Source organism: Anolis carolinensis, chromosome 1 (assembly GCF_035594765.1).
Source record: "Anolis carolinensis isolate JA03-04 chromosome 1, rAnoCar3.1.pri, whole genome shotgun sequence".
NCBI classification, from domain to species: Eukaryota; Metazoa; Chordata; class Lepidosauria; order Squamata; family Dactyloidae; genus Anolis; species Anolis carolinensis.
In genome coordinates, this window is record NC_085841.1 from 142527979 (window position 1) to 142552424 (window position 24446).

The 24446-nt window shown below is 41.3% G+C and overlaps 1 protein-coding gene across 1 annotated transcript in view; it reads left to right on the forward strand.

Annotated features, from left to right (window-relative positions):
• Positions 1–591: 591 nt before the first annotated feature.
• The window catches only part of rnf144a (ring finger protein 144A), a 64489-nt gene continuing 40634 nt past the window's right edge, over positions 592–24446 (forward strand). The window contains exon 1 of the mRNA XM_008117806.3: positions 592–983. Within this exon, the coding sequence (XP_008116013.1) occupies positions 911–983 (73 nt within the window). The 5' untranslated portion in view covers positions 592–910. The remainder of the gene's footprint in view (positions 984–24446) is intronic.

Here is a 24446-nt window from a genome sequence, read left to right on the forward strand (position 1 = left end):
TGGCAGGCATCCTCAGATGTTATGAGGTATATTGGAAAACTAAGCAAGGGAGGTTTATATATCTGTGGAAGGTCCAGGGTGAGAGAAAGAACTCTTGTCTGTTGCAGGCCAGTGTGAATGTTGTAATTAATCATCTTGATTAGCATTAATGGCCTGGTTATTAATTAATATCCTGGCTTCTTCTTGCCTGGCGGAATCTTTCGTTCGGAGGTGTTAGCTGGCCCTGATTGATTCATGTCTGGAATTCGTTCCTCTGTTTTCAGAATGTTGTTCCTTGTTTACTGTTCTGATTTTAGAGTTTTTTTAAAAAAAATACTGGTTGCCAGATTTTGTTCATTTTCATGATTTCCTCCTTTCTGTTGAAACTGTCAAATTGTCCAGATAGATAGATAATAAGTGTATAGAAGATTAAAGCAGTGCTTCCTACACGTTGCTTCTCCAGGTCTTGGGACTTCAACTCCCAGAAGCCTCTGTCGCCTTGGCTAATGAGGAGAGGTTCTGGGAGTTGAAGTCCCAAACACAGGCGCGGCGGCGGTGAGGCCTAAAGCAGGCCATTGCCCCGCTGGGCCGGCAGGGGTCGCTTCGAGAAGCCTCGCTTAATGGCGCCTTGGCGCGTCGCATAGCAATTCCCTTTCCCGCCGCCTCCCCTTTTTGAGGCGGAGGAAGGAAGGAAGGAAGGAAGGAAGGAAGGAGGGAAGGAAGGGGGAACGGGCAGCGAGGGGCGGCCAGAGAAGAAGCCAGCGCCCTGGCGCGGAGAGCCGACTTCGCCTTGGCAAGGAGGGAGAAGGAAGGCGGGCGGAGGGCGGCGAGGAGGAGGCTGAGGAGGCGGAGGCGGCTCCACCATGCGACCCAGGCTGAAGGCATCCTGGAGGAGCTCCGCCGGAGACTGAGGAGAAGCGGCGCCCGGTCCATGCAAGGAGCGAGGAAGAGGAGGAGGAGAGGAAGAAGGAGACGAGGCGGCCTCGGGAGGGAGGACGAGGAGGGTAAGGCGCCTTCCGCAGCCCCCTTTGTCTCGCTGACAGGCTTGGCAACCCCCAACGGCACACACACACACACACATCTTGAGGTGGAAGCGTCTGGCTGGATGGACGCTGCGTTGAGAATTACATGGAACCTTATACGGGTCTCCACTGACCACATCATGCCCTTTGCAATGGCAATGCGATGCCAAGGTGTGCACTGGTTAGTTACCACTGCAGACAGACAGACATACATACATACATACATATACAGTAGAGTCTCACTTATCCAACACTCGCTTATCCAACGTTCTGGATTCTCCAACGCATTTTTGTAGTCAATGTTTTCAATACATCGTGATATTTTGGTGCTAAATTCGTAAATACAGTAATTACTACATAGCATTACTGCGTATTGAACTACTTTTTCTGTCAAATTTGTTGTATAACATGATGTTTTGGTGCATAATTTGTAAAACCATAACCTAATTTGATGTTTAATAGGCTTTTCCTTAATCCCTCCTTATTATCCAACATATTCGATTATCCAACATTCTGCCGCCCGTTTATGTTGGATAAGTGAGACTACTGTACATACATACATCTACACCAGGTGTGGGCAAGCTTGGGCCCTCCAGGTGTTTTGGACTTCAACTCCCACAATTCCTAACAGCTGGTAGGCTGTTAGGAATTGTGGGTGTTGAAGTCCAAAACACATGGAGGGCCTAAGCTTGCCCATACCTGCTTTAGGGCCCTTCCAGATAGACCTCGATTAGCATTGAATGGCCTTGCAGCTTCAAAGACTGGGTGTTGGGGGGGGTGTTAGCTGGCCCTGATTGTTTTATTTTTGGAATTCCCTTTTTAAAATGTTGTTTTTTATTTACTGTCCTGATTTTAGAGCTTTTTTAAACACTGAGAGCCAGATATTGTTCATTTTCACGGTTTCCTCCTTTCTGTTGAAATGGTTCACATGCTTGTGGATGTCAATGGCTTCTCTGTGCAGTATGACACAGTGGTTGTTAGAGTGGTCCAGCATTTCTGTATTTTCAAATAATATGCTGTGTCCAGTTTATACTTCAGTTTAAAGCAGAAAACCTGGGATCAGATCCTGGGATATAGGGCCTGTCAGGAAGGGCCCATGGGGAGTAAGCACTTCACAAGGCTTTTAGCCTTATCTGCCCAAGAGTGCTGGCCCCTCACCAAACTCCAGCTCCCTCGATCCCATAGCATTGAGCCATGGCAGTTAAAGGAGTGCCACATCGCATCCATTTTACAGTGTATTTCAGGCATGGGCAAAATTAGTCCCTCAAGGTGTTTTGGTCTTCAGCTCCCACAGTTCCTAACAGCTGATAGGCTATTAGGAATTGTGGGAAATCCAAAACACTTGGAGGGCCAAAGTTTACCCATGCCTGAAATACATGCCTGAAAGGGTTAGAAGGCACGATCATCAGATCATCAAGTTGCAGACGACACCAAACTGAGAGGGATAGCTAACACTCCAAAAGACAGGAACAGAATTCAAAACGATCTTAACAGACTAGAGAGATGGGCCAAAACTAACAAAATGAAGTTCAACAGGGACAAATGCAAGATAATTCGCTTAGGCAGAAAAAATGAAATGCAAAGATACAGAATGGGGGACGCCTGGCTCGACAGCAGTAAATGTGAAAAAGATCTTGGAGTCCTCGTGGTTAAACATGAGCCAACAATGTGATGTGGCAGCGAAAAAAGCCAATGGGATTTTGACCTGCATCAATAGGAGTATAGTGTCTAGATCCAGGAAAGTCATGCTCCTCCTCTATTCTGCTTTGGTCAGACCACACCTGGAATACTGTGTCCAATTCTGGGCACCGCAGCTGAAGGGAGATGTTGACAAGCTGGAAAGTGTGCACAGGAGGGCGACAAGAATGATCAAGGGTCTGGGGAACAAGCCGTATGAGGAGCAGCTTAAAGAGTTGGGCATGTTTAGCCTGCAGAAGAGAAGGCTGAGAGGAGACATGATGGCCATGTATAAATATGTGAGGGGAAGTCATAGGGAGGTGGGAGCAATCTTGTTTTCTGCTGCCCTGGAGACTAGGATGCGGACCAGTGGCTTTAAACTACAGGAAAGGAGATTCCACCTGAACATCAGGAAGAACTTCCTAACTGTGAGAGCTGTTCAGCAGTGGAACCCTCTGCCCCAGAGTGTGGTGGAGGCTCCTTCTTTGGAGGCTTTTAAGCAGAGGCTGGATGGCCATCTGTCGGGGGTGCTTTGAATGCGATTTCCTGCTTCTTGCAGAGGGTTGGACTGGATGGCCCATGAGGTCTCTTCCAACTCTATGATTCTGTGATTCTGTGGCTGCAAAGTGAGATTGAAAGGGGTGGAAATGGGGGACTAAGGGTTGTTCTTGTCCAGTGTGCCACATGTTCTGTAGCACACTAGACAAGAACCCTCAATATCCACAGATGCTACATTCACAGATTCTACAAACCATGGCTTGAATATTTAAAAAAACTTCCAAGATCAAACTTAGATTCTACCATTAAGGGCACCATTTTATTACAGTGTTGGAACCTGAGCACCCACAGATGATTTTGTTTTTAATCTTGTCAGAAGCGGCCTGAGAAAATACTGTAAGTCGCTTCTGGTGTAAGAAAATTGGCCGTCTACAGAGATGGATGTGTTACCATCCTGCAGGGAATCTTCTCTCTTGTCCCCGCAAGCTAGAGCTGACAGACAGAAGCTCACTTTGTCTCATGGATTCGAATCGGCAACCTTCAGGTCAGCAGTTCAGCTGGTCCAAGGGTTTAACCCATTGCGCCACCTTGGTACAAATGATTTAAAGCACACAATTCTACTACGCCTTTAAATATGTGGAATGTGAGCATCCATGGATGATATAAGGGTCACCCTTTGGCTATATCTTTATATACTGCATTTCTTCCATTCTAAGACCCTCCCACCCAAAATAAAAAAACAAAAAACATTTTGAGAACAGGCTATGTTTTTAGAACCACAGGGGCATAGTGTTTGTGTGCCGCCACCCCCCCCCCCCCAATCCCCCAGAGTGGTAATGAAATTAGTGTGCAATTGATGGTGTCTTCAAATAGAAGAACACTAGTATGTGGAACTTCAGTATCCATGGATTTTGGTATCCATAGAGTCCTGGACATAACCTCCACAGATCTCAATGGCCAGGATATTCTTGGTATGCTTTGTGGAGCTATAAAGGGTTGGAGAGATGCCAGGGAAATTGGGAACGGAAGCTTGATTGGAAGCCCCTTACAGATCTTTCTTTAACAGCATGAGTCTTGTTCAGAAAAAAGCATAAGAGAAACAAGTAAAAATACAAAAACCCAACACCTTCCCCCAGTAATGGTTAATCATAGAGAGGTGTGAACTGGCCTTGAAGCTGTGTGGGTGTGTATAAAAATATGACAATCTCCCTGTGCAGTTAAGCATATTAACAGCATCGTTCCTGTACGTGGATGGCTGATGAGTAAGGCTTTCTTCCAGGTAAGTGTGCATAGGATTGTAGGCTTGCCTGAGTAGCTTGAAATTTGGACTGACCCATACATTTCTTGCCGGAATGTTAGGAAGAAAGAGAGAGAAACATGCAAGGCTGTGGAAAAATTTGAATCGTATGGGAGGTGTATGTGTTTGTGTGTCTGTCTAAGGGTCCTTTCAAACAGCCATATAACCCAGAATATCAAGGCAGAAAATCTCACAATATCTGCTTTGAACTGGGTTATCTGAGTCCACATTGCCCTATATTCCAGTTCAAAGCAGATAATGTGGGATTTTATTCAGCTGTGTGGAAGGGACCTAAATCACCCACTGTATGTGAAACAGACAAGTATTTCATCCCACAATGGAGAGCTGAATCCCTCCTTTTGAGTCTATAGATGCAAATGTGTATGTACTCACAGTGTATGAACTGATTTTGGACCTCCCCCCTGTGATCTTTTTGGCATAGCTACACTTAGCATCTCTCCTGGCATTGCATTCCTTTTTAATGAAATGATTTTGGCATGGGTACTTCCTGCTCAGTCCTTCCACCCTGTAGCCACAGTTGGAAAGGGATTTTAGAGATCTACAAAAGAGGTGGAGAATGCAGCCAGCATCTACAACCTCCATGGCTTTAATACTCGAGCAGCTTTGGCATCGCCTGAACTCAGGCAGTGGCAGGGAGAGCAGTCTCGTAGTTTAATCTTTCCCACGGACAGATTTTCTGCAGGAGAAGGGGAAAAAAAGCAGGCCGAAATCTGACAGCGCTTGGCCTTGAAGGTCTGTTGTGCCTTTGGGGAGGGCTAGCAGGACAGAGAGAGGCAGCCTTGGGAGAGTTATTTAAGAGGCTTTTGGTAGATTTAGACATGGGAGAGAGATTTTTATAAAGCTGGGAAATTTTTGTTGTTGAATGTATTGTCAATGGCTTTCATGGCTGGAATCACTGGGTTGCTGTGAGTTTTTCGGGCTGTATGGCCATGTTCCAGAAGCATTCTCTCCTGACGTTTCACCCACATCTATGGCAGGCATCCTCAGAGGTTGTGAGGTATATTGGAAACTAGGCAAGGGAGGTTTATATAGGTCCAAAGTGGTAGAAAGAACTTTTGTCTGTTGGAGGCAATTGTGAATGTTGCAAATAATCACTTTTATTAGCATTGAAAAGCCTTGCAGCTTCAAAGCTTGGCTTCTTCTTGCCTGGGGGAATCCTTTGTTGGGAGGTGTTAGCTGGCCCTGATTGTTTCATGTCTAGGATTCCCCAGTTTTCAGAGTATTGTTCTTTATTTACTGTCTTGATTTTAGTGAGTTTTTTTTTAAAATACTGGTAGCCAGATTTTGTTCATTTTCATGGTTTCCTCTTGCTTGTGGATCCATGCTTGTGGATTTCAATGGCTTCTCTGTATAGTCTGACATGGGGGTTGTTAGAGTGGTCCAGCATTTCTGTGTTCTCAAATAAAATGTTATGTCTGCTTGGTTCTTTGTTGGTTCTCAGATTTTAATGAGATGAAGCTATTGTGTATTTCAGAAGGGCCAAGGTTGTATAGGTTTCCCCAATTGGCCTTTCAAGTGTGTGTGTGTGTTGGGGGGGGGGGGGGGGCTGTAGATAGTTTTCTGTCTTGTGTTCTCGTTGCCCTACATTGGGGAAGGGATTAAGCTTGCAGCAACCATCCCCCTTTGAACTCATCAGCTTTTAGGGCTCTATGATTATGTGAATGATAAGCCCCTATTCTCTCAGAGTTCACTAGTAGAGGATATTCAGGTTTTGGCCTTTCCCTGAAGTTTGGTGTCCACCAAAATGCCTGATGAGTGTCTAAAATTAGCCTAGGAAGCAGGGAGAATTTTGTAAGAATAAATGCGGGAGGAACTCTTTATATTGAATCCCACCTCCTGAAGGTCACAAAAACATCACAGCAGGCTTTTGTGTCTTCTCTGAAGACTGCTCTGGTCACCAGATCCAAATGCCTGCTGAGGATGACTGCTCCCCACTCCCTCTTCACTCTGCCGCATGGATAGGCTCATATGCTATTCTTGGTATGTGTTTTAAAGCCAGCCTTCCTTGAAACAGCAAGCAGGAAACCCACACAGATCAACCAAGAACACTCATTCTTTGCCAAAGGGAAAGTGAGATGGATAGATGGAGGGCAGGGAGGATTGAAAAAAATGATATCCTCAAGTATGCTGACATGTACTGCAGTAAGAGCCTTGGGCTTTTATCCTGAGCCTTGTTTTACACAAAGAGACTAATAGCAAGAATAGTAGGCTGAGAATTCAGTGCACACCCAGCAAGTGTGATATAATGGTTTGAGTGTGAACTTCAGGTGCATTTGCACTGTAGAATTAATGCAGTTTGACATCACGTTAACTGCCATGGCTCAATGCTATATAATTGTGGGATTTGTAAAAAAAAAATTGTGTCAGGAGTGACTTGAGAGACTGCAAGTTGCTTCTTGTGTGAGAGAATTGGCTGTCTGCAAGGACGTTGCCAAGAGGACGCCCGGATGTCTTACCATCCTGTGAGAGGCTTTTCTTATGTTCCTGCATGGGGAGCTGGAGCTGATAGAGAGAGTCTACCTGGATTCAAACTGCCGACCTCTCAGTCTGTAGTCCTGTCAACACAAGAGTTTAACCCATTGCGCCACCAGGGACTTCACTTGTCATTTGATAAAGTATCAAAATTCTTTAGCAGAGAAGGCTAAATGCCTTGGAGAAGTGCAGCTCCCATGATTTCATAGCATAGAGCCAGGACAATTAAAGTAGTATTAGGCTGTATTACTTCTACCGTGGAGGTGCTTCCCTAGAAACAACTTGAAAGCACACACAAAATCTCACAGAAAACAAGGCAGTAGTGATTTCCAGCCTCTATGTTTGAACTTCCAAATTACGTACATTACTCTGAGAGTAGGCAAAGACATTAACAACAGCAGTGATATCATAGCTGAATAATGGCCTGAATACACCACATATTTAGACATGTTTCATCCCATTGTCTTAAATGAGTTTAAGAGTTACATTGGCCTTTGTTCTCAATGTTACATCATGCCTGGGATACGTGATACTGTGAACATTAATATCTGAATTGTTATGGAGGCAGCAGTCCTGTGTGGATCCTTGGAACTATGTCTGATTATTGGAACTATGTCTCATTGTTCTCAGAAGGGCTTGCTGCTAAGTAAACCTGCGTTAGGTTGTGTTTTCTGTTGAATGTCATAATGTACAGTCCTCTAGTAAGCCTGTCTGAATAAAATCCCCTTGAGATGAGTAGCCGAAGGCTTATGTCTTTTTCATCTTGATGTACATTTGGGACATATTTCGTTAATGTCACGGGGTCACCCCAAGCTATTTCAAATCTTGTTCTGCCATAGGAATCTGGTTTCTTTTCCCCCTAGCAATCCTTCACTGCTAATTATATAAATTTCTATTACTGGTGTTTGCCCTTTCATGTCCTTTAAAACTCTCATTTTCTTCTGAGTTCCTGCCATTCATTCTTTGTAGCACACTTCACCTTAGGGGGGATATATAGGTCTTATAGTTTCTCTTTATCACTTGAAACAAATGCATCACCACCTTTTTAACTTGCTTTTTAAAGAAGTGTCTAGCCAGGGTTTCTCTTTTAATTGGTGATAGCAACAGGAGGGATTTTTTAAAAACAGATGTGGATATAAGTTGGAAATGCTTTCGCTTCTGTCTTTAAGAAGGAAATTCTACAAAGGTTGTTTCATGATCTATTGAGATACAGAATGGACTCCCAGCTTCTCAGAACAATGTTAGCAGCTATATGTTACAGTATAGGGGAAATCAAGAGCAGAGAGAAAAATTACAAGAAGAAATGAATAAAAAGGTTGCCTACGCCCTCACCTTTTTGTATCAGGTTTCTAATGGCCTTCATAAGCAGACACATAGCAAAATCCTAGCATTAGGATGAACCAAATGCTATAAATACACCTGATATATTTCTGTGTGCCAAATAAAATGTGCAGGAGCCGGCCAGAAAAACATGTCCGACTTTAATTTTGAAAAAGTTATACTGTGTTTTTCTTTTTCATTAGACTGCTGATTCACTAATGGTTTTGGGCAATCTACCGTACTTTCCCATTCCCACTGCTTCTCTTTTTTTGAAAAAAGTTGCGCAGTTGGTTTTGTTAATTGCATTCTTTTTAGGCACTAGACCTCAGGTGTATAGTCTTGAATTATAAGGAGAAAATGTACTATTTTGAACAAGTTAAGGAAACCTTTACAAGCTTTGGTGAGCACTTTCTTGATGGGTCAGGGTTGGGACCATATTTGACCCTCAAAATAGAGAGCTGGCATAAAGCAATTTGAATGATTTGTGTTTGATCAGCAAGTAAGGAAAAGTAGGAGCTAAAGCTAGGCTGTAAATTATATATAGAACTTCCATGAGTAGAGAAGGTTTCTTGATAAACTTCCACACAATCATATAACCCAGAATAACAAAGCAGAAAATCTCACATTATCTGCTTACAACTGGGTTGTCTGAGTCCACACTACCATATATTTCAGTTCAAAGCAAATAATGTGGGATTTTATTCAGCTGTGTGGAAGGGTCCTCACTCAGCCCTTTGCAGAGGGCTGTGTGTTGATGGATGGACCTGTCTGTACATAGCCATTTTGAACTGGTAGCTGTATATCCAGAGTGGCTTGTACAGCTAACATTTTAAAAGCACAGAAAGTCCCTACACAGCCCAGAAGTGAAAGGATATGGGAAAGAAAAAGGAAACTGAGAGTGCATTACTTCGACTGACATGGTTCAATGATATGGAATCCTGGGGTGGCACCAGCACTCTTTAGCAGAGAAGGCTAAAGACCTTGTAAAACTACAACACCCTGGACTCCATAGTATTGAGCCATCATGGCATATCAAACTGCATTCATTCAATAGTGAGGATGCACTTCCAGTTACAAGTTCTCAACATTGTGTCTGTCGGTAGCTCAGCCTGGTTAAGGGATACTTGGATGCAATTTGTGGGAGAGGTCATCATATGGTAGGAGCCCTCGGTGGTGTAGTGGGTTAAAGCCTTGTGACTTGAAGGTTGGGCTGCTGATCTGCAAGCTGCCAGGTTCGAATCCCACCCAGGGAGAGCACGGATGAACTCCCTCTATCAGCTCCAGCTCCATGCAGGGACATGAGGATGGTTAAAACATCAAAACATCCAGGCATTCCCTGGGCAACGTCCTTGCAGATGGCCAATTCTCTCACTCCAGAAGCGACTTGCAGTTTCTCAAGTCACTCCTGACACACACAAAAAAAAATCATATGGTAGACAGACATCTGGATAGACCAGTAATGCTCTTACGCTGTTTTGCTTTGTATTGAACAGGTGCAGTGTGCCATTGTATTTGTTTCAAGCCTAAAGTGATAATATAAAATGAACTGAGTGTAATTCATCAGGTTTGTGCTAGATGATTCCTTTGAAGGATAAAAAATAAGTAGGCAGTGTACAAAAGGTCTTTAAATAGACAAGCTCTCCATGTACTGTTACCACTTCCTCAACATCATTATTGAAACTCCATTTTTGTGTAGACTCCTTTAGCCTCAGTTGATAGCAATTCCCAGAGGTACTTTCTACAGGAGTTCTTCAGAAGAACTGGCCGCATCTGACAATGCCACTGCCGTCTGATTTTTGGGACTGAGTGTAATCCAAGTGTAATCCATGCAATTAATCTTAAATCATAAATCATTTGGAATGGGAAGTGAAGTTGTATTTGGGTAACCCCAGGATCATATAAACAAAAGCAAACTGTTATGTATCCATACTTCCTCATTGGTTTCTGTCTTGCCCTTTGAAGACAGTGGGATGAGCAAATAATTTCAGCACCAGTCATGTTTCTAAAATACTGGCACTTTGTGAGTATCTCCAGTGTGGGAGCAGCTGTGGGCAGTGACATGTAGCTGTGGCTGTCACTTGCACAAGACTGACCTTGTGTCATGAACTCCTTGCACAGTTTGCTGTGAAACAAAAATGTTTTGGGCAGTTTCTATAGGTGAGCAGGGCTGGCATTTTTTCCCGAAAAAATGTCATGGCAAATACAGCGGTTATTGTTTACAAAATAAAGGCACATAGAAAGAGAATGTCTTTGAAATACTCTAACACATTTCTTCTTTTTACCTTTACCTGGTTAAAATTTTAAAACAATCAGAGGACTCGGGGAAATCACATAAACAGGCAGGGAGAATGCATAGTCTTTGTAACTACTTGGATTCAATATTTTGATTAAAATGTGCTTTTCAGAGAGTTTTACACAGTGAATTAAAAGACCACTCAGATACACATAAATAGAGTGTTTCATTCACCCTTGTCCCTCACAAGGAAAGACTCTACCCTTATTTCTGGAAGAGCAAAAGTCTGCTTATTCCTCCCCATCCCCATGTTACTTAAGAGCTGATCATCATCTGTTTTTAGTTTAAGCTCTTCCAAAATCATTTTGATAGGGAGATTTGCTTTAGGCTCCAAGAGTCAATGGTGGTGTAGTGGCTTGACCAGTACCTTATGACTTTGGAAACCAGAGTTCGAATCCCTCATATAATCCAGTTCAATGCAGTTCAACCTGCATTATATAAGTCTTAATTGACCATATAATGCAGTTCATTTTTCTCCTTTTGACTTAAAAAAATTGTAATCTACCAAACTTGTGGTTTTGCAGTACTTGTTGAAGAACTCTCCCAGGACTGCAACCAGTAAGACTATTTTTGTTCGTCCAAAAATAACCCATTTTAAAATTGTATCCATTGGCATGCCTTACAGTATAAAATAATTTCTAACTTTTTATAGGAAAAAATTAAAGCCAGGATCTCTTTATCCTTTTAGACATTCCGGTACAGTATGTTCTCTGCACCTTTACAATAATTGTATCCCCAAATAGCTTGGCTGTTCCATGAAAACCACTAGTTAATGTCTTTCTCTGCTCTGCTTATGTGATCATCTTTGTTTTCTGCCCCAAAAGGGGATAGTGTCTGAGGAAGAAGAGCCAATATTAGCAGCAGCAAGCATGAGTTTCTGCTTCCGGTAAGCTACAGCAGAACAATATGTCTTTTTGGGATCCAGTCTCTTTGGAAATAGATGTTCCAGCCTGGGTGAATCTTTACAGATTAAGTCATATTTGGAAACCAGGCTCTAGTTAGTGCAGCATTTGGAATGTAGGCGGCAATAGCTCCCAACAGAAAACTACACTAAAAAGAGAGAGAGAGATTTTCCGTTCTGCCTCTGCTCCAGTTTCTAGATAGCTACATGACCTCATCCCTTGGAGAATGTGCTGGACCTCTCTAAGCTGAAGCTGGAAAACACTCTCATCTGTGGCTTCTCTCACTAGCGATTTCACATACATCGCTTGATTCCTCCCCCTCTTGGCAGATGGCTTAATATATGAATTCATTCCCAGAGAAAAGTAGCACATGTATACAAAAGTTGCATACGTTATCTGTGATGACGGCCTGTGTAAGTCATTGCTGAACTTTGCAGTGATTTGATGGAAGTCCTCATGTAGACTGGATAGGCGGGAGATTCTTGCACAGTTATCCTGTCTGTAGCTTCTCTGATTTGTAGCAAAGACTTATGTCTCAGCCATGTCATTGCCAGGATATCACCAGTGCCAGCCTAATAGATCTCATTTTTCCCTGTACCATATAAGTCCCCCATCTATGGTATGTAATATTTGTCAGGTTTCTGGACATGTTTAGGCCCTTATCTTGGCTTTTCCCCAGTCAACCTAAAGATATATTGGGATTAGATCCCTGTCTCTCTATGTAGCTGCCCTGTCTGCTGATCCTCCTGAAAGTCTTCTCAGATAATTCTAATGTTGGTCTTTGCATGTAAATATCTTATCTAGTCCCATCATAGATGCCTTTCCAAGCCTTAGTGGATTCATTGACTATTTATTTATTGTGTTGTTAAAGGCTTTCATGGCCAGAATCACAGGGTTGCTGTGTGTTTTCTGGGTTTATGGCAATGTTCCAGAAGCATTCTCTCCTGACATTTCGCCCACATCTATGGCAGGCATCCTCAGAGGTTGTGAGGTATATTGTAAAAAAACTAAACAAGGAAGGTTACCTTCATTGTTTAGTTTGTTTTTCCAATTTAGAATGTTTTTCATTCAAAAGATAATGTTTAATTTGTGTACAGTTAGGAGTAGATATTTAAAGGGTAAAGGGTTGTGTACGCATAAAAAGTTAGCAAAGTCTTTGCATGTAAATATCTTATCTAGTCCCATCATAGATGCCTTTCCAAGCCTTAGTGGATTCATTGACTATTTATTTATTGTGTTGTTAAAGGCTTTCATGGCCAGAATCACAGGGTTGCTGTGTGTTTTCTGGGTTTATGGCAATGTTCCAGAAGCATTCTCTCCTGACATTTCGCCCACATCTATGGCAGGCATCCTCAGAGGTTGTGAGGTATATTGTAAAAAAACTAAACAAGGAAGGTTACCTTCATTGTTTAGTTTGTTTTTCCAATTTAGAATGTTTTTCATTCAAAAGATAATGTTTAATTTGTGTACAGTTAGGAGTAGATATTTAAAGGGTAAAGGGTTGTGTACGCATAAAAAGTTAGCAAAGTATGGTAAAAAAAAAAAACCTTAGTGGTGACCTTTCAATATTTAGAACCTAGTTTCCAACAGACCTCGCATCCTCTTAGGATGCTTCCATAGATGTGGGTGAAATGTCAGGAGAGAATGCTTCTGGAACATGGCCATACAGCCTGGAAAACTCACATCAACCCACATTATAATTGGTTTTCCATCTCTTTCCCCATTATACATATATTTCTCACCATGACAGAGGTAACCTTGATTAAGTCCTAAGTGACAATTGATTCTTACATTTTACTCTTTGGTCATTAAATTGAGGAATGTGAACACTTTGTCACCCTGTGGGAAGGTTGCTTGGAGCATTTGGCTTTGATGTTCATACAGTACCTTCATTGTCCCCAGTGCCAACATGAGGGTCAAAAGGGAGACAATTCTTTTGATCAGAACTGAGAATCTGAAAACACCCAGGGCAAACTCAAAGACTATGGTATTATAAAGTGATGCTTTCTTTAAATGGCAATCCCTCTTCTATCATTTGGCATCTAGCCGTTAATTACACAAGCAAACTGCATGGTTTCTAAATCTAACTTGAATGTCATGCTCCACTTGTCTTTTGCATAAGTAGAAAGTGGATTTTCCCTGCCTGTCCATCAGATAAATTGGGCTATTTGGCATAGATTGTATTTTCCCCATTTGGCACCATGAAGCTCTCAGAGAATCCAACACTGCTAGAAGGTCTTTCATTCACCTGGCTGGTGTTCCTCTGATCACCATATTAAGAAATCAGCAGGATTTTTCTTTCTGCAGAGGACTTGGCAGCAAAGCCTACATTAAAAAAATAATCCTAAGAAACAGTTTACTAGCTTGAGTCTATGCATCTTTCTTGCCAAATGAAGACTGTTATCTCAAGGCCAAAAGTATGTGTTCTGCCTCAGCCCCTTGTCTTCAGCAGCCAGCTATGCTTTTGTCTCTGTAGGGGGGCATCTGCACTGTGAAATGAATGCAGTTTGTCAGCACTTTAACTGCCATGGCTCAATACTATGGAATCCTGAGAGTTTTACTTTGACAAGGTCTTTAGCTTCTCTGCCAAAAAATGCTGGTGCCTCGCCAAACAACAAATCCCAGGATTCCACAGCAATGAGCCATGGCAATTAAAGTGGTGTTGAACTTCCTTAATTCTACAGTGTAGATGTACCCTAAATTAGATGCCTCATAAGAAGATATAGGACTCAGTACTTTGAAATGTAATTTCCAAAATCCATAAGTTTTCCCTTTATGATTCTCTTCCTAAGCTTCTTTCCTTGTCAGTTTTCTGTTCAAACATCAGCCTGCATTGTGCACTAAACAGCAGCAGCAGCAGCAGCAGCAGCAGCAACAACAACAACAAACATTTAGAGTGGGGAAATTATGAAAGTAATGGCCAAGTGAAAAATTAGCTGCTTTATCCTACAATCCACTGTGGAAATTGTCTCCTTCTGGCCCTCAGCTTGCAAAAGAGAAGCACTGACAGGCTTAGAAGAATGTGCAGTTCCTCCTTCAGAAAGTAATTTTGTGTTTCCTGCTCTTTGCATGTTAGTCTCTAATTATATTTTTGTAGATGTTCTCGTTACAAATAAGGAATAGCTCTTCCTAGAATTTCCATATTGTGTTTAGCAAGACACTTGTGCTTTTAACACATGTGCTTTTGACAAGTGGATGTCATGTCTTCTCAGTTTAGAGATAGTCTGAGGGATTCTTATAAAAGCATATTCTATTCATTGGGATTTACTTCTCAGAATTGTGAAGGAATACATCTTGGTCCCAAATTATGTAGAGTTTTATAGGTCATAACAAACACTTTGAATTTTTCTCAGAAACAAACTGGTAGCTGCTGGATCTGTTGTAACAAAGGACTCGCGGACTAATTACTACTTGGGTGATTTGGAATTCCCAAGCACTTTTTCACACAGAATATACTCCACTAATCCAAAGGGATTTAAGGACAACAAGTTTTAACACAATTAGAGCAGATTTCTCTGGGAACAAATACAGTATGCCCATAACAGCTTGTCCAATGACCAGGAATCCCGGGAGCTGAAGTCCAAAACACCCAACAGACCAAAGATTGGACACCACTGGAGTAGATAGAACCTGGGCTTTCTGAATGCAAATCACCACTGAACCCTTCTTGTTAAGCTATCACTATAACTTTTATAGCACTGTGGTGTATAGGGAACAAGCATTTCATATATAGTTAAACACCTTTTTCTCGACATAGATACATGTTTTGTCATTCTCTTTCTAAAGACATGCCAAAGAAGAGGGCTTGAAAACTGAGCCAGTTGTTACCTGGGAGCCTTTGTTTTAATAAGTGATTATTTTCAATTACTTATTCAGGAGGTTGGGACATCTTGAAGACTGCATAAGTCAACCTCATGTATAAATTGAGGGCAGGTTTTGGGATCAAATTATGGATTTTGATGTAGATCTGTCAAGGGTCATTTTGTAGAGAGGATAAAGCATCAATGCCACCCCATGTCCACTGCCACCATTTCCCCACTCAGGCATTCAAAAAGGACAGAAGTGGCACCTGGTAGGGTCTTCTCGGACAGACTAAACTTGCCTTTTGCCATTCTGTTCAGAGAAGAGGATGATTCCCTTTTTAATAAGATTTAAGGTACTTACATTGACCCTTGGATGAGTTGACTCAGTTTTTGGGGGTTGAGGTTTTGACTAATACCCTACTATATTTATCATGAGCCCAGAGTGACTGTTTCTCAGATCATCATTGGACAGACTGGTAAACTTGTTGTGTGTTCTCCTTACTCTGAGATCTAGAACCAAACAAACTAACAAACACACTACACCTGCAAAACAGTTTGTTCTCAACTGGAATGTCACAGTGCCAAGTGTTCAACTGGTCTTCTTTTTGTTAGTTCAACTTGTTTGATTTATCTAATTTTAACTCCCAAGTCCTGGGTTGAACAAACATTGTTGTTGCCATTTGTGTTGGTTATTTTCACACATTGCTAATTATTCAATTGGTTTTGGTTTTGGTTATTGTTTAAGTTTGCATCCAGCTAAAAGCCAGAGAACTGAAGTTGTTTTTCCATCCAGTCCATTCTTCATTACAGATGCCAGGTGTTTTCCTGGCAGTCATTCTGTGCCTTTTATAGCTGCCTAACTTTTAGAAACTTAGCAGGAAAGTTTTTTTCATCACTACTTCCTTAGAGCTAAAAGATTTTCTCTGCTGAATGTAGGCATCTCAAGCTGTTGGAATAAACACAGGTGTACTTTCCTTGCCACTTCCAAAACAGGTGATTTATTATACTACTTCTACTACTATGACTGCAGCTGTTCCTTAGCAAGTAGTGTAAATTTGCTCCTACCTATGTCTCCATCTTTTTGAAATGGATGCAAAATTTGAAGCTGTAATAGCTTGGTTACCTTTGTAATGCAGATTTTGTTTCTCAGATGGGTGTCCCATTTGTGTAACTGGCTGGTAGAGGTCAGGGAGCTCCCTCCCTGTTCTTTGAAGACTAGTCTTCCACATGCTAATTACTCTCATTTGAAGAGGTGGAAGTGCAGAAATCTATTCACTTGACAGTGCAAACCTGTGCATACTTGTTCAAGGGCAAATCCTACAGAGTATAGTATGACGTTAGGTAAAAGTAAAGGATTTCAGGCTACCTATCCTCACCCTAAGTTTTTTCTGATTCACTGTTTTTCTCCATAACTTACCTGGTACGGGTTTTACTTACCTGGTACCAGAATCTATAATAATAGTAATAATGTGCTATTGGAGTTTGGGGAAAGTGCTGGCCAAACTAGCTCCTAACTGTAGGAGCTATAACCCAGAAAGTTCTGTATGTTATATAACATTTCCTATACATGGAAGAGTTGGCCCACCAGATCCATGGGTTCTGTATCTCTAGATTCAACCATTCACAGTCATTTTTAAAAAAATACAACCCTTGATTTTGCCATTTCATTTAAGGGACACCATTTTATTGCACTGTTGTATATACTGGAACATAAGCATTCATAGATTTTGGTATCCATGCAGCCAAGGGGAGGGCGGCGCTGGAACCAAAGTGCGGTGGATACCAAAGACTCACTATATAGCATTGGCATTAGCTATTGCACTCACATCGAAGCACACCTCATGATGTGCTATGTCAGTGTTTCTCAACCTGTGGATTCCCAAGTGTTTTGTCCTAAAACTCCCAGAAATCCCAGCCAGTTTACCAGCTGTTAGGGTTTCTGGGAGTTGAAGGCCAAGACATCTGGGGACCCACAGGTTGAGAACCACTGTTTTATGGGATGGCAGTAGTGAGGCTTAAAACAACAAAACCATCTGAGAAGCATTTAAGATTCTAATTTAAGCCTCTGCGAGGAGAAGATGGGGTGATGGCGACGGGACAGGGAAAAGGCAGAATTGCTTAATGCCTTCTTTGCCTCGGTCTTCTCACAAAAAGAAAGCCATCTTCAACCCCAGCAAAATGAAATGGACGAAGGATTCAGGGAAATCCAACCCCAAATATGGAAACAAGTCCAGGAACACCTGGCCGCTCTAAATGAATTCAAGCCAGATCAGCTACATCCAAGAGTATTGAAGGAATTAGCTGAGGTTATTTCAGAACCACTGGCAATTATCTTCAAGAGTTTTTGGAGAACAGGAGAACTCCCAGAAGATTGGAGGAGGGCAAATGTGGTCCCTATCTTCAGGAAGGGAAAAAAGAACAACCCAAACAATTACCGTCCGGTCAGCCTCATGTCGATACCAGGCAAGATTCTGGAAAAGATCATTAAGGAAGTGGTCTGCAAACACTTAGAAACAAATGCGGTCATTGCTAATAGTCAACACGGATTTACCAAAAACAAGTCATGCCAGACTAATCTGATCTCTTTTTTCAGTAGAGTTACGGGTTGTGTCAATACAGGGAATGCCGTGGATGTAGCGTACCTAGATTCCAGTAAGGCCTTTGACAAAGTCCCTTACGACCTTCTGGCAAACAAATTAGTAAAATGTGGGCTAGACAAAACTACGGTTAGGTGGGTCTATAATTGGCTAAGCAAACAAACCCAAAGGGTGCTCACCAGTGCGTCGTCTTCATCTTGGAAAGAAGTCACGAGTGGAGTGCCGCAGGGCTCCGTCCTAGGCCCGGTTCTGTTTAACATCTTTATTAACAACTTAGATGAAGGGTTAGAAGGCATGATAATCAAGTTTGCAGATGACACCAAACTGGGAGGGATAGCCAACACTCCAGAAGAAAGGAGCAGAATTCAAAACCATCTTAACAGACTAGAGAGATGGGCCAAAACTAACAAAATGAAGTTCAACAGGCATAAATGCAAGATACTTCATTTCAGCAGAAAAAATGGAATGCAAAGATACAGAATGGGGGACGCCTGGCTGGACAGCAGTACATGTGAAAAAGATCTTGTAGTCCTTGTGGACAACAAGTTAAACATGAGCCAACAATGTGATGTGGCAGCGAAAAAAGCCAATGGGATTTTGACCTGCATCAATAGGAGTATAGTGTCTAGATCCAGGGAAGTCATGCTCCCCCTCTATTCTGCCTTGGTCAGACCACACCTGGAATACTGTGTCCAATTCTGGGCACCGCAGTTGAAGGGAGATGTTGACAAGCTGGAATGTATCCAGAGGAGGGCAACTAAAATGATCAAAGGTCTGGAGAACAAGCCCTATGAGGAGCGGCTTAAAGAACTGGGCATGTTTAGCCTGCAGAAGAGAAGGCTAAGAGGAGACATGATAGCCATGTACAAATATGTGAGTGGAAGTCATAGGGAGGAGGGAGCAAGCTTGTTTTCTGCTGCCCTGGAGACTAGGATGCGGACCAGTGGCTTTAAACTACAGGAAAGGAGATTCCACCTGAACATCAGGAAGAACTTCCTGACTGTGAGGGCTGTTCGGCAGTGGAACTCTCTGCCCTGGACTGTGATGGAGGCTCCTTCTTTGGAGGCTTTTAAGCAGAGGCTGGATGGCCATCTGTCGGTGGTGCTTTGAATGCGATTTCCTGCTTCTTGGCAGGGGGTTGGACTGGATGGCCCATGAGGTCTCTTCCAACTCTACTATTCTATTATTCTATGATTCTATAAGATTACCAACATTCGTCTTTGTTTTCAGAATGATGCTTGTTGTTGTCTTTTTGTTTGCAAAAAACAGATTTCGCAGAGATGCAGAATGAAATCTGATGGTGGTACATGATGGAGGCTTAGCTCAAAATGAGGCTTTGACAAAATACCTCAAAGACTTGAAGATCAAACTGCTTGAATATCTCTTTGCAGACTGTCAGCGGGTGCTAAATGTTTTCACAAGACATTTCACATTTCAATTAAGCCATCAAACAGCCTCAGTTCTCAGTTCTGAAAAAAATCTTAACACTTCTGTCTTGTTACTCATGTTTGATCATGTTTTGTATCATTGCTCAGGATGCTGTACACATAGGGACAAATGCTCATATTTTCTTTAAAATTTGTTTGTACTTACCAGACTATTTTAATAGCGCAGCATTGCTTCTTCTCTTTTTTCTTTGTGTCTCAAGGCACAAGATATTTATGCTCTAAAATTGATTTCCCTTTTCCAAGTTCTAGCATGCCTATGTCTTGTTATTGTTGATTGCCACAGCAGTCATTTCAGGTGCCTGTGACCTCCTCTTGTTAGGGCAGTGAAAACCACATCTAGAATTTGTGGATATAATTGCTGTCTCTTTCCATTGAAAAATAATGTTTCAATCTCCAGCCAGGGGCACCAAGATATTAAATGGAATTTATATGTACTGCCAACTAAAAATTACAAGACATTGAAGCTAGCCATTCAGTTACACAATTTTGGGTGGGCGGATGGTCAAATTTGGTATTAAAGGAGGAAAACTGATGGCAAAGAAAGAGGTTGTTGATAGGGAGTATGAGGGGACCACAATTCCTAATATTTCAGGCTTAAGATGGTGTTTCAGAAAACGTTTGTCAGTCTGGGGTCAAAAGAGGTGATATGAAATAAGGTGATAGGTTTTTTTCTTTCAATGTCTTTAAAACACACAAACACGGCCACAATGAGGCACATATATTTAGGGCTGAGGTATGATTTTTATAAGGATATAAAAAGAGAAGAGAGTTAATATTCTGCCCCCCTCCATGGTCCTGCTCCAGAATATTTCCTAATTAGCCTGGCTTCATTTTTTAAAAAAATGGTTAAATATATGGTAATGTAATCATGTGTGCATGCTTTCATGTAGTTTAATTCTGACACACAGTTGCTAGTAAACAAGCCTATCAAATTCTGTAGAATTATTGAACATCCCGTATTGGAATTGAGGTACTATATTAAAGTGATTTCAAACTTTGGCAAAGCTGTTTGTTTGGACTATAGCTCCAGAATATGTTATATGCATGGGCTGTTCTGGGAATTATAGCCCCAAGGCTGGAAAATATAGTTGGAAAGGAACCTTTCTAGGTACTGGGTGTTTATTAAATTTTATTTTTTACCACAAAGACAAGTGCAGAAGTTCAGGGCAGCATTGAAAGCATATAGCCCCCAGATGGCGTAGTGGACTAAGTGACTTGAAGGTTGGGTTGCTGACCTGAAAGCTGCCAGGTTCGAATCCCACCTGGGGAGAGTGTGGATGAGCTCCCTCTATCAGCTCCAGCTCCATGCGGGGACATGAGAGAAGCCTCCCACAAGGATAGTAAAAACATCAAAACATCCGGGCGTCCCCTGGGCAACGTCCTTGCAGACGGCCAATTCTCTCAGTCCAGAAGCAACTCCGGTTGCTCCTGACACACACACAAAAAAAATGAAAGCATAAATAAAATAAATCATCCTAAAAATGAAATGCACAGCAAGGCATCACAGAAAAAAAACCCCCAAGTGGTACTTTTAAGAAGCAGACAGGACTAAATCTCGCAACCCATTTTTAATGATTTCTAGGCAAACAAAGAAATCCTGAACTGGTTCTGAAATGCTGATAATGTTTTGCCATTTGCACTTTTAAAAAGAGAACATTCTAAATCCCGTGGGCCCTCATGCAGTATCAAGTCCCTAAGTTAATTGGTGTGTTAATTTCTGACTTGCTAGAAAACAATTTTTTTTAAAAAAAATCTAAACAAGCAACAGTTGCCCAAATGTATGTTATAAAAACAGTCACATGGAGGTCTGTACTGCTCAGCTGCCTCTTTCATTTGAAGGGCCCAAGGAGACCTGATACTATTTGATAGAATGCAGCTAACATGCATGGTTCTGCTGTGTAAAGAGCAACCCTGGGGAAGCCACTGTATCCTTTGGACTTCATGATGTACAGAGGCGAACTGCTATGTAATTGATAAAAATCATTCCCAGCTGCTATTTGCATTATGAACAATGCTCCAACAGGATCACAACTGACTGTTAGACAGGAAATGACAATTACTGTACTTATTTACAAGTAAATAGACATTTTTCTGAATATTGGAATGATATATAGCTATTATCTTTTGAAAAGGAACTTTTAAAGTATTAAAGTAAATGAAATAATTAATGATGTATTGTTTTTCATATCCTATGTCTCAGGTATTCACCTCATGCCACTTCATCCCACCAAACAGTAGAGCAATTAAAACACAGTACAGCCCCTGCATCCTTGAGAGATACATTTCAGGGGATACTTTTTTAAGGCACACACCCACCCATGGATACCTAGAACCATGGATAATAAATAGTAAACCCTATATTGATAGGCCCACAAACACTTCCCAGGGAAGATATTATTTTGAGAGACTGAGTAAGTGAAATCGTAGATAGTAGGCAATGGACGGTACATGCTAATTACACTCAAATCATTTATAGTCATGCATTGGTTGGGACTATGGAGAAAGGATATTTTGTTGTCTAAGCAATGGACGCACCACTTAGGACAGTCACACCACAAAGTATCTGTTGCATCAAAAATTATCAGAGTTTTTCCAGTTATGTTGTTGTCTAAGGTAGGTTTATCCCTTGTTTTCCAAGCCTTAAAATACTGTATTTTTTTAAATGCTTTGTTCTTTGTTCTCCCGATTTCTGCTGAAAATGTCACTCTAGCTTTCACCACTCCTATGACACAACTCTTCCACATTCATCACACCATTTTTTAACATTTTATTTGTTACTGTTGTGATACAATAAAAAAGAGGAACACATGTGACCCAGAAAGAAAATAAATAAATTTAAAAACACACACACACACACACACACAAAACCACAAAAAAAAACACACACACACACACAGAACCAGTTCCCCTTGACCCCCCCCCCCCTCACTGTGTTACCTTCCAGCTCCCCTGCTCTGCGTTTAACTTCTTAGTATTTTTCCCCCCCGGTCCATTAATCTTATCACCCAAGAGTGTCTACTCTTTAACAACAAAACCCTTTATATTTCCAGATTCCTTTTTTCCTTTAAATATTTACTTAGTTTACTCCATTCCATTTTCATCCCTGTTTGGATATTTTGTGAAATTATCTGCGTTAAAATGTCCATATTCTGTATGTCCAACAGTTTCAATATCCATTGCTCTAATGACGGAATTTCTGACGTTTTCCAAAGTTTCGCAATCACAATTCTGGCTGCGCTTATCATGTATATAAACAGTTTTTCGTTATTTGAGTCCGTGAAAAAGTCTGTTAACCCTAGTAGGAAATATTTCGGTTTTAATACAAGCTTTGTTTGTAGTATGATCTCCATCTCCTTCTGTATTGTTCTCCAAAACCTTTTAATCCTCTTACACCCCTTCTTTTTCCTACATTTCCAACACTTATCCCCGTTCTTTCCTTCATTGAATTTTGCCAATTTTGCCGGTGTGATATACCACCTAAAAATTTTTTTATACCAGCTCTCCTTTAGCGCTGTTGAATATGTATATTTTATTCTCTTTTGCCAGTATCTTTCCCATTCCTCTAACATTATAGTGTGCCCACACTCCCTTGCCCATGTGATCATATTTTCTTTTACATAAACCTCTTCTGTTTCCCAGATTAACAATTGCTGGTATAACATTTTGATTATTTTTGACTAAAGTTTTAGAACTTTATCCCAGACTGTCATATTTCTCTCGAATCCTATTTGATTGTCTGTTTTAAAGCATTCCCTGATCTGCCAATAATTTAGCCAGGTTATGGAAGGTTCTATTTGTTTAACGTCCTCATATGATTTTAAGTTTGTTCCAGAGTTATCTGTTTTTACCAGTTGTTTGTACGTCAGCCATCTTTCCCTAGGTATCTCTCTCATATGTTCAGATTCAAGGGGAGAGAGCCATAGTGGGGTCTTTCTGTAAAATCTGAATTTATATTTCTCCCATGTTATTAATAGTGCTTTTCTTATATAGTGATTATTAAAATTTCTTTCTTTGTAGCTTTTCCTTTTCCATAAGTAAGCATGAGTTTCTCCAGTTATGTTGTTGTCTAAGGTAGGTTTATCCCTTGTTTTCCAAGCCTTAAAATACTGTATTTTTTTAAAATGCTCTTTGTATGTAGTACTTTCTTCTCCCGATTTCTGCTGAAAATGTCACTCTAGCTTTCACCACTCCTATGACACAACTCTTCCACATTCATCACAACATTTTTCGTTATAACTCTGCAACTTCCCCTAATGGGTGATTTGTCTCAATTAATGTGGGTTAGAAAATATGGAAGGGATGAACTAACAGTGTTGATTAAATTATTGATGGAGACATGCCTTATTTGAAAACACACAAAAACATAAAAATGTTCCCAAGGTCTATTGCTTGTTTTCCCCATAACCTGCCCTGGGTAGAAAAGACTGTTGACACAAGGTTTTTGTTCTTGGTGCCTGGGTATGTATCTGTAGGCATATTTTTCCCTTTTTGCAAGTGCATCATATATGAAAGTTATAAAAAATCAAAGGCAATGGCTTCAGGGTAATCAGTCTCAAGACAAACAGGAGTTCTGTCATCTAAAGCATGGTGAAAACCGATGAGCTTTTATCTAAGATGCAAGGGCTTGACATGCACAAAAATAGAAAAGCCCCTAAGAAAGACAAGCGGTCAAAAATAAAAATGCTGAATGGCAGGGCCAAGACTGACTTGGATAACATTTGTCTCTTCCAGTGTTTGACACCAGAGGGTCACTTTGTCACAATGAAAGCATATTCCCACTATGGTTTTTAAAATTGTCTCTCAACCAGCAAGGCTAAGGAAAATTCAAGTTGTCATACAGATAACAGTAGGCGAGAAGAAAAAGTGAGAATGAATATACTAACTCTGGTGATCTACAGCCATTTACTCCATTAGCTTGATTGGACATTAGCATACAGATTAAGGCATGTTGAAAGTGGAGAATGGAGACACAGTGGTGCTTGGTGGAAGTGAGGCAATGGGTCACCAGAGACAGAACAATCTTTTGAATTCATGTCAGGCTAGACTAGTCCTATTCCCAAGTAGTTGTTCACGAACCAATACCAGTCCACAAGATGTCTGTTGCTGATCCCTGGAGA